General features: G+C 38.5%; 2 protein-coding genes across 3 annotated transcripts in view; both read left to right on the top strand.

The window, feature by feature from the left end:
- The window catches only part of LOC124303130 (structural maintenance of chromosomes protein 5), a 151,511-nt gene that overhangs the window by 29,491 nt on the left and 107,533 nt on the right, over window positions 1-14,487 (top strand). Inside the window, exons 13-14 of one of the 2 annotated variants that reach the window (XM_046759975.1) lie at window positions 2,599-2,693; window positions 10,693-10,967. In XM_046759975.1, the coding sequence (XP_046615931.1) occupies window positions 2,599-2,693; window positions 10,693-10,723 (126 nt within the window). In that variant the 3' untranslated portion in view covers window positions 10,724-10,967. Of the gene's footprint in view, window positions 1-2,598; window positions 2,694-10,692; window positions 10,968-14,487 lie in introns of those variants that run through there. The other variant, XM_046759977.1, reaches the window with a different exon arrangement.
- The window catches only part of LOC124303131 (probable nuclear hormone receptor HR3), a 156,223-nt gene continuing 153,413 nt past the window's right edge, over window positions 11,678-14,487 (top strand). Inside the window, exon 1 of the mRNA XM_046759987.1 lies at window positions 11,678-12,802. Coding sequence (XP_046615943.1) covers window positions 12,784-12,802 — 19 coding nt within the window. The 5' untranslated portion in view covers window positions 11,678-12,783. The remainder of the gene's footprint in view (window positions 12,803-14,487) is intronic.

Below are 14,487 nucleotides of genomic sequence, written 5' to 3' on the forward strand. Positions count from 1 at the left end.
TTGGTTCACCTATGTCGGGAGACGTAGATGGTATTCCAGGGAACCTCGTCCTACATCAACTGAGCTTAAAATATTGTCTGAATTTCATCGCAATTTAACCCTAATCCCACCTCAAGGTTCGAATCGGCATAAGTTACTTATAGGTACAAAAACCCCGAGATTTTTAGTTTTTCATTCGGCAAAGTTTTTTCTTCTTTTCATTCGCATTTCTTATTTTACCTAATCAATCAGCCACGCATCCTTTTTCTTGAAATGATCTTCAAGCTGTATCATATATTTTGACAAACACGAAGATGTGCGCGGCTGTATAATTAGCTGCGATATAAAATTATTCATCCGTGAATAATTGTCCACGAAATAAATACATATCATCAAAGTGAGTTATACTACCCATGGGGGGGGAGGGGGGGGGGGGGGAGCGGAGCATAGAGTCTCAGCTGTTCTTTTAATTACGAGATGTTTAAGATTTGCGCTCGACGGTCTCTTTAAAACAGATTTGTGTCGTTTGTTGGAATCTGCACTGATGGCAGCTATTTCGAGAGCGTTAGAAACGGATTGTCAAAATTGCTAAAAATTTAGTTTTAAAATAACTACTGGGGCCTTCCACTCCAATTCAGCAAACGGTAGACCATGACATTTTTTAACTGCACCGAGAATTTTTTCTACGTTAGTACGACTACTGAAAAACTTTTCAAATTTTTTGAATCACTTCCTTACCCTGTGGTTTTTTTGAACCCATATCAAAAACACCCAAATTGATTTTTATGAATCGAGATGGTCCCACCCTGAATCTTGCGTGAAAATGTTTCTTTTCGGAAATCAAAAGTTTCTTTTCTTATTTTATAAAAATTCTTATAATCTTTTCACGGGTCGTACCGACGTAGAAAAAATCCTTGGTGAAATTAAAAAATGTCATGGTCAACCGTTTACTCAATTGGTGTGGAAAGCCCCTGCCGTTTTTGATACTTGCCAAGCGTTAGAAACCTGTTTTGGCATTTATTTCTTTATCCCTTTACAAGAATCTTGTCCTGCTATCGCATTCGGCAAACCAAAACTTTGAAACGAATGATCATGGAGAATTTTTGGTAGTTTATTCGTACCGTAAATACCTAAATTTATCCTAGTAATTGTCTGTATTGAAATGTGAAAAATATAAAATTATCAATAGATTTTGTAGCGACAATTGGTAAAACCTCGTTGACTTTGTATAATAAGTATCGTACGTTGCTACATGATTGTCGTGTATCATAATTGGCAGAATTTAAAAAATGGCGGTCATTCAATAATTGACTTATCTACATTTTTATACGCGAGCCTTTTTCGTTCTCTAAGGAACCTGTTTTTTTCTCTTTCAAATCTTATGAAGATTATAATTCGTTCGATTTTGTCGAAAAATGTGAACTTGTCCCAATTTCATACTAATCAAGGAATTTTTTTTTTTTAAACAATTGTAGCATCATCGGTAGATGTATAAGGGGGGTCTGGGTAATTTTGTTCACTTAGCCCTGACGTCAGCTCCCCGATTCCAACATCAGCCTCGATTCCTGCCTTACCCACAATCCGGTCATACGCTTATCTGATACTTGCTCTCCGATAAGAATACTCTTACCGATAGACAATTTATTAATTTATACATTTATTTATTAAATAATTCATTTATCGTTTTTTTCTTTCCAATAACAGACTCGCTAATAGGAGGTTGAATCCATCTCAAATCATGCAGGCCGGCGGAGGTCATTTTCCATAATTCCTCGTAACTGAAGTATAATTTCCGAAAAATAACTGCCAATCTGACAATATTCGAGTTTTTCTCAAAATTCTTGTTTTGGAATACGTAAAATCTCACACTCCGTCAGATCAGATATCAAAATCCAAAAAATTAACAAATTTGCAAAAATTATAGTGATTTGAAAATCAATAAACAGTCGTTTTCCTGAAAAAGCACAGTTTCGATATTTCTGAAAATTTAGCATCTTTTGATAGGGAGTATACACTATATATCCTATGAATGGCAATATCGATTTATTATTATTTTTTGAGATATCGACTTTCTTAGATGAGTAGTATTAGGAATAAGAAGGCTTCCTCCACTGAATACAATTCAATTATTCATTTCCCTGCAGATGAAAATTCCTGCGAAAAATATATAATATTAGTTTTTGAATTTCGTATCAGCTTTTTTCAATGGATTCGTTAATGCGGATCGCATGTGAAATTTATTTTTCATCCCAAACATTTTTGCGCAAATACGAGAGGCCTACGTTTAATTGCTGCAATTATTTTATGCTGTCATTTTTTGCGATTCTTCAAAATGAAACATTGGCTTTCATTCTCTTCTTTGTGTTTTGACAATCAAGTTAAAATGACTGTGGGTAAGGCAGGAATCGAGGCTGATGTCGGAGTCGGTGAACTGACGTCAGTGTCGAGTGAACAAAATTACCCAAAACCTCCCTTAAATATCTACTGTCATCTTTGTCAAAGGTGTGTCAAAACCTCCTCAAATTAGTAGTTTGCTGCCGATGAGCAGACTTGCAAATTTCTCGATCTTTCCAGCCTTGAAAAAATCCAAATTTCTCATGAACATTTTTTCTATTTCAGCGACACAGCCATGCGGTTATCTCTCGCAACTCGAGCCTCTGTCATCATCCCATTCCTGGCCTGGCAACTGTTGTTCGAGCCGCAGAGCGATGCAGGTAACGCAAAATTTCTCTGCTACACATTTGTTGGCGCTAGGTAATCCTACCGACAGGTCGCGTCGTGCCGAACAAATCGACTCTCTAATGCCGACGCGACTTGGAATAGCAACAGATGGCTTTTCCGATGGCCGTACAGACTGCCTCGATGAATTTTCCTTGCAAATAAAAAAAAGTTCCCGCTCGGAAAAGCCGTGGGAAATTTTTTGAAACGCACAGTGTGATCACGAATATTTGTCAAACTTTGGTTTCTTCGATTGTATTTTTTCTTAGAACTCGGTAGGATTTTCCAATAACTATTACCTATGCAATTTACGAATTAATTAAATTTTTTTAAACAGATGATTTGATTTTCGTATTCATATTTCGTATTCGAAAGTTTTCTTCTTTGTTAGAATTAATGTTCGTGATTCTTCGGGTACCAAGAATCATGCTGAACAAAATCACGGGAAAGTTTTTTTAAAAATTGAGAAATTAATCAAATCATTGAGTTCAATTGGTCAATTTATACGAGCAGAATGTACGCCGAATGGAAGCGTCAACAATACCATATTCGTTCCTGAATAAATTTGAAAGTAGATTTAACTTCTTCTCGCATAAATATACCGCAAAGTTTTAACAGCGTAGTACGGTACAGTATATAAATTTATATACACGTACGTACAGTATACGATACGAATATAAGCGCACAAACACAACGATATTTGACGAAATTTTTATAATTGCAATTCTCTCTGTGACGTATTCCGCATGTATGGGCTACGTGTACAAAATTCAATTTTTGTTTTTCACCCCCGTATCGAAAATAACAAGTTCTATAGAATGTTCATTTCGACTAAATCGATAAACTCGATGTACACGTTGCGACTCGTTCCGTTGGAATTAAAAGTTGGAAAAAGAGGGGAAACGTTTGAAAAAATCTTTAACAGTGATGCTTGCGTTGATAAAGGTGAACTAGATTGAGGCAATGTCTCTAACGTGCGATAAAAACGAATCGGCATAAATTCGATTAGCACAAGCCAAGATATGAACAATTAGAGAAGAGGTTTCATCGTAGGAACGTTCGAAATGATTCAACTGAGGATTTCGCCGTTTTGCCATATATTGTTTACTACAATCATCGCAATTTGACACCTAGTTATCGGTAGAGTGCTACTACTCTATCGTTAGCTTAAAAATACGATAGTTTTATCAAATAATCAACGGACACCGATCTGTTAGTACAAATAATATAAAACGTAGCGAATCGTTTTGCAATACGTCATCTGATGGTAAAAAATCAAACTAATACAACCAGACAATGGAACAGGTATACCAGTGATTACGTTCAATTAATTTATGTAACATTACTCATGTTACTCATGTATTTGAGACCTCAAAGATTACGATTTTCCTCGATCGGAATTAAAAACTTGGGTCATGTTTTAACAAAATGGCGCCGAAAAGCCGGCTCTGACGTCATGGGGACATTTACGATACGTCATAGTCTTCGCACACATCACGCTAGCAGATCAACCGCACCGTGTAATAACGTGAATACGGTAAAAAATAAAAATAAGAACCGAGCGAAGCCAATTTTCACTCGCGCAGCGTCGATTATTTCGTACATCCGAATACGGTTACGCATAAACGTAACGCATTTAAGCGGCGAGTCTGCGACGCGTATGCAAATTATTAATCGAGCTTGCACGCGAGTATCGTCGTCACACAGGCATCGCTCTACACGCTCCATGGGCTTGTCGGCGTATCGACGTATGCGCAATATCGCATCTATCGACGTAGGTAACATAACGTAACGTAACGCAACGCGTATATGTGAGTAAGTGTGTTACGCCACGAAGCTTATTGCACGCAGCCAAGTTAAGGCATCGCTGTCGGTGATGGTAAAAGGTCCGGATGGAGGGGGATATACCGCTAGCTGGCAGTGTTACATCGACCCTCAACCACCGGTTCGTTTTACCGTTGTAGCCCGGCGTACGATGAGCTATAGTTCATTCAACTACATACTCGGCGTCGAAGCGTGGCCGAAGAGGTTCTTGACTCCTGAAGGACAGCCTTGCCGGCTCGACTCGTTACTCGCCGGTCCAGCTGATGATTATTTGATATGGTGCTCACGATGAACGATGATGCGCGACTCATGATTATTTCATATGGCCCACGCGCCCACGCGATCCGCTGGACGTTTGCAACGATCCCGTCTAATGTGCCCAAGCCGTACACGTAGAGTACGTAAAGTAGTCGATTCCAATCGCATTGCCGCGGGTGGTCGCGTTTCCTCAAAATTTGATTCAGCGGAAAGAAATCACGTAGCGCGGTGTACGGTATACGGTACAGGGTAAAAGGTGCTATGTCTCATTTTTATACCGCGATACGTTACACAAGACTCACGTGAACGCTACTTTGTGTGTGTGTGTGTGTGATGAGTAAGTGGGTAGTAGAATGGGTATAGGTCTAGGTGTAAATGTTCGTACGCGCGAGATACAATTTTGCGAACCGTCGAGTGTGAGTAATTAACTCTTACGTGACACACCGGGGTCAAAATGACCCCGCCGAAATTTCACCGTAAATTCTATGTGAAAAGTATTTAAAACAGTCAACCACCTGGTTTGATACGTACGGATCAGTAAATCCCGAGATCTGGAAGAGTTGACAATACTGATACAAAAAACACATGAACGACACACGTATGTGTAACAGCTGGAATTTCGGTATGAGAGAATGAGAAAGTAAAAAATACGTGCGACTTACAGAGGGCGTGAATGTGAGCTTTCGAGTGTTTTGAGTACGTGTAGAGAATAAAGAAGGCGGTAGATATTTGGACATGACGAAGTGAAGACACGTTCGGAGGAATTTGAACCTGGACGTGTTATTCAGAAGGTACCGTTCGAAGTATCTTCAGTAATGAATGAAACAATATTCTTACGATATAACAGGAATGAGTCTGTACAATTTCGAATAAAGAAGACCCAGGTAACAATAATTCGAGAAAGGATTTTCTAGTAAAAACGTTCGAAATGATTAAACTCGCGATCAGTGTTTTTGGACTTATTTTCCTCGCTCACAAGAAAAACATCGGGAAAATTTTATATCGCGGTACAGTTGTAAAGCGCCTTTACAACTCTTGACAACCATTTGTTGCACCGTACGTGCACAAACCCATCTTGCAAAGTTTCTGGCAAACTTTATAGCTTTTTATGGCGAAAAAGATAAGCCCAAAACCATTTAAATCGGATGAAAAACATCACAGTTCACTCATGTCGAACTTTCTGATTATAAAACTTATTTTCAAATTGTTAATATCCCAGGTTCTATTGTTCAACTTTGATTAGATGCAGTCAGATGTTGTTTTTCTCATTCTTACCATCGCTCACACAAATGCCATTTTGTCGAGCTTAAAACAAGCTTGTTTTTTTTTCTGCTTTCCTAACGTTTCATTGGCCTTTCATCCTTAAGAAAAGGACTTTTTGAAAAAGAACGCCGCAATAATCTTATGGGAATTGGGTTTCAGTGAAATCGTCTGGATTTTTTGTGTTTTAGATCTTGGCATTCTAAAAAACAGCTTTGATTTTTCGATGGAAAATTGGACATTAGAGTTTATAAAAAAACGTCACTGCATTTGAAATAAATTGACGGAGTTTTTATTTGAAACAGTGTCACGTTTTTTATTTAGCATGTTGAAACTTTATTTGTGGCGTGATTAAATCTCACGAGCTGATCGTTGTTTAACTTACTTGTTGCTGACATATTTCTGCAAATTATAGATAAAACTAATCGAAACGCGTCGGTGATCCGTTCGGACAAACGGCTGCAGTATCCCGGAAGTGTGAATAAGACACTGATCGTTGTCAAAAATCCATTTCTAGTAGATTCGTACGATTTCACTTTGATACAAGAGCTTATTTCATTCAGAAAACTATTTTCAACAAATTTAACGAATCAATTTTTTTTTAATACCTTCGCATCGCTGAATATTTGATTTTACTATTTTTCACCCATGTCGATTATGATCGACAAATAGTGACAACATATTCTAGTTGACTGCTCGAAAAAAGAAAATTTGTTGCAGCAACTTTGCAGAAAATAATCTCCTGAATACAATGAGCTGTCGCAGTGTAAAGTGGAACGAATATATTAGATTTTTAACAATTTCGACGCGATTTGAAATAAAATAACGATATATTCAAACTTTTGTTTGTAATTTTAGTATTTTGTATTTTTACATTTTTTAAAAGATCTTCGCAGCCTACGAATATAATAATTTGATGAATACTTGATGTACGACTACCTCGTAACGATATTGTTAGTTAAAAAGTGTCGATTTTCGGCCAACCAATTTCCTTGAGTCATCGTCAACTGAAGGTGAAAGACTCAATGATCGTTTCCTCGATATACACTGCTATTATTATATTCCTATTGTTCAAAGTCATGGACACTCTGCGTGCGGAGCAGGGATACCAATCAGGAAACAAATAGCTTATCGAGTTATCGCCGTTCGCGCCACGCGGCCTGCAGACTGCAGAGTTGTGTAAAGAGTCTGTATTTCCAATCACGGGCGATCGCTGCAGGCGTTAAGGGCGTGCCACCATATTGCATTTTCGACACCCGAACCGTTACGCATATTACGCGAATACAAATACAGATGATCGAGTTGTCTGATACACGCCTTGCAATTACCAAGCCTGGGATGTTGCATTCACTGTAGGGTGGTTGTTTTTTCAACATTTTCTTTTTCCTTCTTACGCGCCCTTCGACGAATTAGTTTTTAGACTCAAACGAAGCCTCGTGAAACCGGAACTTGGTAGCAAATTTCTAAAAGGTGACTCGACCGGTTTGACTTTCTGAAACACTCTAACCAAAATACTTCAAAAAAAAAAAAATACCCTATAGTACTGGTTGCAAGAGGAAGTGGTGAGCTTTACGAGATTCAACGCCCGATTGCGCATGCGCGAGCACGGGCAAAGCGATTACAATTATAATTGAAAACCAAGAAATGTAATCGATTACTCTTTGTAGTTGATGAGGTGATCAGATTGCCTTATGATTCTGAGGAAAATATTTTACTGGTATCGCAGAAGATTTTCACAGTGATGAATGAGGCACTGCAGTGAAAATGTGAGAAGGGCTTGAGTTGATTAGAATAAATTATTGTAAATTATTCAATGTTTGAATGGCAATCCGAGCTTGCATGATGACGAATGCCTTAAGAGGCACACCTAGTGTGACAGCCTAAAAAAAAGGCGATTTTTGGGAATTAAAAAAAAAAACTACTCTATCGATTATTTAAAAATTTGAAGGGTATATTTATACATCCAATCAGAGAGCTTAACGGTCTCAGCCTCACGTGTAATTTTTGTGCACAAGGCATGACAATAAGTTTTATTAATTGAATGTTACAAAAGCTTATTTTACCCAATTAGCAAACATTTGCTCTGCCGTGAATTAGAATTGATTACATCTGGGTATATAAATATAAATTCAACGTATCTTGACAGGTTTTTAATATTGTTCCCATAATTTCATTGACTAATTACATTTCCATCTCTTTAATAATTTTGCAAGATCCGTTACGGGTGAGACGTGAGACGCCGTCGACTGTATATTAAAACTCATGTCAAATAAGAGAAGAGTTCGTAGTTTTGCAATCGAATAGTCACAGTCTTGACATGAGTGAAGAAATTACTGCAATCGGAATTCGAGGTTCATCCTCTTGAGAATTCGAAGAATGTTCGAAACGTTTTCGGACCAACCGCAACCTTCCAGCCGGATTCGCAATTTCGCTCAACGCAGCTCTACATCCGATTGTTCGGCAAAGTTTGCAAAACTCAAGCTCCGTAAGTTGGCCGTGGAATAGTCTCAGTAACGGTTTTTATTCGCGCAACACAGCGAATCGCAATTTCAATCTAACGATGTTAATTAGCAACGCAATCAACTAATTACTCACAATTATTTTCATATCTTATCCCGTCTAGTTTTATTTGCTGTACGAAACTGCTAATTATGTGCCTAGCAACGCGACGTGCGCGTTTTTAATATCTACTTCAATATCGTTATCATGTCCAGTAAGAATCAACTTCTTGTAGTATTTCGCTTCCGTATTTGCGCGTGTGGGTGCCTGTGTGTATTTTTTTTTTCTCATTCGCTTTAATATTTCGGTTCATTCTCGCTCTAGCCCAACGAACCGTTTACCGGTTTCCTTCGTGTTCCAACCGGCAAAACGGTTATCCACACACAACCGATAAATTCGGATTCAATGACTGCGATATAAGCCAAATTCGAACAATACTAACAAGTTACATCAATTTAGGGCTATTTCATATAAATCAGGAACAATAGGTTCTTGAAATTTCCCAAACTCGCTTAAGTCGAAACTTAATCGATATAACGAGTGTGATATATAATCACTTGCGCTAAACTAGTAAATGAGTTTGTTTGATTAAAATTTGAAGTATTTGAAGTAAGTCAAAGCGGTTGATGCTTTTTCATCAATTTTCAACTAAACAGAATTTTCTTTAAATTTGGATTCCTGATCCCTGATTTTCGATATTATATCACAACCTGTACAGCCGTATACCAAATACTTTTAATACCCGACACCTGGAGACGCAGGTTTTTTTTTATCCTTTTTTTTTCAGCATACGCGTGTGTCGAGTCTTGATTCGGTATTCCGTAAGCCAGTACCTGTAATCAAAACTATTGCTCACAGACCGTTACCCGAAAGGCCTAAAATACTAGACATAAATTCAGTGAGATCGATTATATGGTGCGTGAAAGGATTCGCGTATTTTCTGCGCGATTAGTGCGACGGCGGAACGACCAACATCGTCGAATCTTTTCAATAGCCAACCAGATAACAGTTATAATGCGACTTGCTGGAGGAGCGGTATAATAATATTCATAGATCAATGTACGGATTACGTAGGTACATTCAACCCTGCAATCATGTATTAGGCAATACGTATACGGCAAACATTATATGCAAATTTTTTCTTCTGAATATATAGTGCGAAGGAATCGTTGTTGGGCAATTTTTTTTTTCCTTAGAGACTTATTCCAAATATTTCGCTGGAATATCAACTTGAATGGATGTGAGTTTTTTTTTTTTTTTCATTCGGTGCAAAAAAGATCGCGAATCCATGAATCCGAATTTTATACTTTTACGACTCAACATATTCTTCACCCCTAAATTGCTCCTACATTATTAAAAATTAACCGAAAAGTGATATTTGAAGATAATTCTTACCGAGCTAACCTTTATTAAAGTATAGGACTACTTTTTTATTGTTCCATATCAATGAGTAGTGGATGATAAAAGAGATTTCAGTCCCAAGAAATGCTCATGTATACTAAATTAGCACAAGAAATTCAGTGTTTTTGATCGAAACGTGTTAGTACAATGAGTACGGGAGTAATAAAAATATGTGAAATATTGATTTCGCTAACAATTAGGTACTTTATGTTCGTCGAAAATTGTGATATTCCGGTTATTGTTAGGATCGCATTTAAATACCCAAGACTACATTTTCAAAACAAAATCATTACAGTAAATATTACAGGAATTCGTAAATCGATCAATCTATTGCCTTCTAATGTAAAATTGTGTCTTCGAAAAGAAAAAATATCATAATCGAAACAAGAATCACATAAATCAGAAGATAGGTATGGAAGAAATTCATTGGCTCCGATAAGAAAGAATTGACGAAAGTAATAATTCAACGATGAAATGTGACAAACCGAAACTTGGATCGCAAAAGTAGCTAATATCGAAGCCTGGTGCTTATTAGAATCTGCTTCGAATATACCAACATTTTGTAAGTCGACCGGCGCTAGCATGTATTCAAAAATCACATCTAACCGTAAGTGTCCGAGCCTCAGAAAATTTTGCAAACGAAATCTTAACCCGAGATGCTATACGACGTGGTTCAACCAAATCCTGGTATTCGATGTTTTGAAAGTTACTATGATAACACAAAGAGTCTAATTTTCATTGATTTACACCCAGAATGATTAAACACAACAGAATCTTTCGATAACGGATCGTCGTTGAAGTACAACGTAACAGCGTTTATAAATTTACTCTCGATTCGTGAAGCCACTTCGTGCCTGAAACTCTCCGGCTGCAGGTGAATCCTGGATAACGGATATTCCGTATGATACATACGCGCAAGCACGTATGTGCATATAAACAAAGGACGGTGAATCGCGAGTGTATGTACAAGGTATGCCACACCATCTACACAGCGTTTCAAAATCCAAGTAACCATCAGGCGGCAGAAGCTGGTGCCCCGGGTAGGGGGAGGACAAGGGGGCGGGGGGGAGTTACAGGAGGAAGGAACACCGAGGAGGGGAGACGTCGGACACCTGTGGCTCTTGGATAGCCGCACTCTCAGAGTCACTCAGCGACCACCACCACCGCACCTCCGAACCACTCACTCAATTATTTTGTTATACCGAACCTTGGATATTAAAAACATACATACATACATAAATATACACGTTTTCGTATCACGCTCATAAAACAAAAAAATAAAAAAAAATTAAAAAAAAAAAAAAACGACATTACAACATCACCCGGTCTCGAAAGATTCCCCTGCAACCGTCCCTGTTTCTCGTTTTTTTTTTTTTTTTTTTTTTTTTTTTTTTAATTCAATTTTTATTTTCCTATTTCTTCTTTACTCTTTAACCCCTTCGTCGTTATCGTTGTTATTATTATTAATACTATTATTGTTATCATTATTATTATTATTATTATTATTATTATTATTACCATTGTTGTTATTGTTAATATTATTTTTGTTGTTGTCGTTATTATTATTATTATTATTATTATTATTATTACAATCGTCGTTGTTATTGTTATTATCTCGTTGTAACGTTTCTTTTTTTTCTTTCTTCCTCAAATTTTACTCCTTTTTATCCGACCAGAGAAAAAGGGGGGAAAATAAAAGGAGAAAATATAAATATATTTGAAAAAAAAAAAAGAAAAGAATTTCAATCGGAAGGATTTTCACAAAAACACGCATGTGCGAAAGAAAACTTACACACGTACACGTACACACTGATATAGAAGAAGACGGTAAACGAGACGAGATTCGGGAATGTTAGATGTTACGGTGAGAAGAAGATATCATAGTCGTACCGCTCGTATACCTTCTTTGATTGGTTAAGAGGGAGTGGTGTACCCCACACTTCGACGACCTGCGGCGAACCGGCAACGAAATCGGCCACGCGGAAGACGCCGGTGATTCCGAGAACTGTACTCAACGGGTATCATACGTACACGCTGATCCGCGGAATTGCAGTTGTTTCCTACCGACTCTCGGCGTGCTCTTCGTTGATCGGTCGTTTTGTGTTACGATCCGCAACCGTTGATACCGGTGCGTAAACTTATGTTCACCGTCTGATAAAGCGATCCGGCAACAACCTTAATAATAATATATTTAAAATCTGAACGTGTTGTCGCGGTAAATCTGACTGGCTGATGAAGCGCGGGACATCGTTGAGGGAACTTGTGAGACGAGAGAAGGATAAAAGGAGTTAAATACAGTTTCAATTTGTTCGCGTGTTGAATTCGATTATCGTATATTGAAACATTTATTCGGTGATACTGCGCGATGTTATTCAATTTATTTCAATGCATCGATGTTTGTTGAAAATTGTGACAAAGAATTTAATCCGAATTCATAGATTGCTATATCGTTGATCGATGACCGGTGAAGTAATAATTTTCAATTTAAATACTTGAACTAAACGAGAGAAGTGTATTGAAAACGGGATATCGGTGGTAACGTTAACAATAATTATTATTACTCTAACGACGGTGATAAGATTGATTAAACTCGAGGGGGAAAAAAAAAACAAAAGCACTCCATCAAAATGCGTCGGAAACATATTTTTGCTATTGTTAATATTATACGTAACTGACTCGAAACGGTGGAGTTCGTTACCAACGTGCTATATACTAATTACAGTATCGATTGGTGACGACAACTTATCAGTGAAGTGTGCATATTGTATATTTGTAAAAGGTTGCCAAGTGAGGGAAGGATACCCTTAAACATTTTCGGATAACAGGATATGCGATTCAGACAACATGCCTAGCACAATCAGAGGTCAGTGACTGCATAAATAATTTATCAATTCGTTTTTAGGAAAAGTAAACTAGACTCGTCAAGCGTACGATTTGTGAACATCGGGGTTCGGGTAACGGTTCTTAATAATTTCCGTAAGATAAAAATATTGCAAAGAAAACAGTGAGTACGACGATGATAATTTTTTTCGGGACAATTATTGCTCATCGTCGGTGTACCAAAGCGAAATTCTTTGTATAAAGCGGAAAGTGTCGGGCCGTTCGACCCGACAGGTGTCAACCGAATAGTCCGTACCTAAATGTACAATGCGGTGTTATGGAAACAGTCGTCATTCGTACAAAAGGCATTGTATGCGGTACTCCAAGTACCCGCAATGAAAATTGCTTTTTCCTCGCGTAATTCTGTGCCAACTATGACCACCCGTAATAAAATTCATTCCGAATTACCTTGTCCACCGTACTTACCCAAAGCACTTCGACACCTGCCGGGTTAATTATGGTGAATTTTAGGGTCAATGCCTTTGTCAGTTGAGGGGAAGCTTACAATAGGAAAGAGGGACTAATCTGCCAGGAATACAATCAAAGAGGACGGTAGCGAAATCGATGGAAAGCATCCGACTTCGTTTCTCGAACCACTTCGATTTATAATTTAAAAATTACTCTAAATCGGACACAAAGTAGGGAATTTGTGTGAAATTACAGCTATCCGGCTATCGAGTAAAAAATGTTGAAAAAAGTCGTTTCGAGTAAAGTGAGTCCATGTTTAACCGATCAGAGTAAATAATTCGAATTTCAAAGCTCAATGCAAAGATGAACCTGGTAACGCCAAGGTGTGCAATCTGCATCGTCAGCCATTCAAAGGTTGTCATAAAAATTGAGGGGGCGAAACCGCGACCGCCACTTAACTCGCTTCCCTCGAACTTGGCGCAGTTTCCCAACAAACCGGGTAACTGTACAACATAATCGATTTCGCATCTCGAAGAAACCTCGTTCCGCGTCCATTTCACAATGGCAACGAGCGTGACAAAAATGTGAGGATTTTATCCAAGTTAAGAATTTAACACCGGTGGTAACAGTACCTACCTCTTCTTAGCCTTGCGGTCGCGGAGGCAAGTTAAGGTCACAAGCGGTCAGTAACACACTGGCATGGCATTGCCTGTAGTGCACGGTGTAGTAAGGAAACGGCGTGTAGTAGGCACTCGTGTAAAACCCCCCTCGTACCGCGTGCACGTGTGTCGTAGGTTCAACGCGGATTGCCTACACGCTGCACGTGTGTGGAGGCAGGCATTACCGCACATATGATCGGTGCACACGCGCAACGGCGTGTATACGCGTGTAATACCTGCGTATAAATACGCGTTACCGTTAGAAGAGGCGTTCCTCCTTCATCCTCGTGTGACGCTCCTTCGTCGTCGATTCTCAATCCCGAATTCTCGATCTACCGCATCGCGAGGAAATTCCGGTTTCACAATTAAGTATGCACGGTAGGTGTATGCGTATAATAATCGGGCTTCGGTCGACCGACGATTCGATCCATTTTCAACGGATAGTTCGCGTGAATCTCGAAGCAGCTGATCGTGGGATGTCAGTGGTAATTGTGCAACGTGCGATCCGAACGTAACACCGATTATGGATACGAATGATATTGGCATTGGTCGAGACGACGCGATCGTTGCGCTTACAACTTGAGGGATTCCTGAAATTCGT

The sequence above is a fragment of the Neodiprion virginianus genome, chromosome 4 (assembly GCF_021901495.1).
Source record: "Neodiprion virginianus isolate iyNeoVirg1 chromosome 4, iyNeoVirg1.1, whole genome shotgun sequence".
Taxonomy (NCBI): domain Eukaryota; kingdom Metazoa; phylum Arthropoda; class Insecta; order Hymenoptera; family Diprionidae; genus Neodiprion; species Neodiprion virginianus.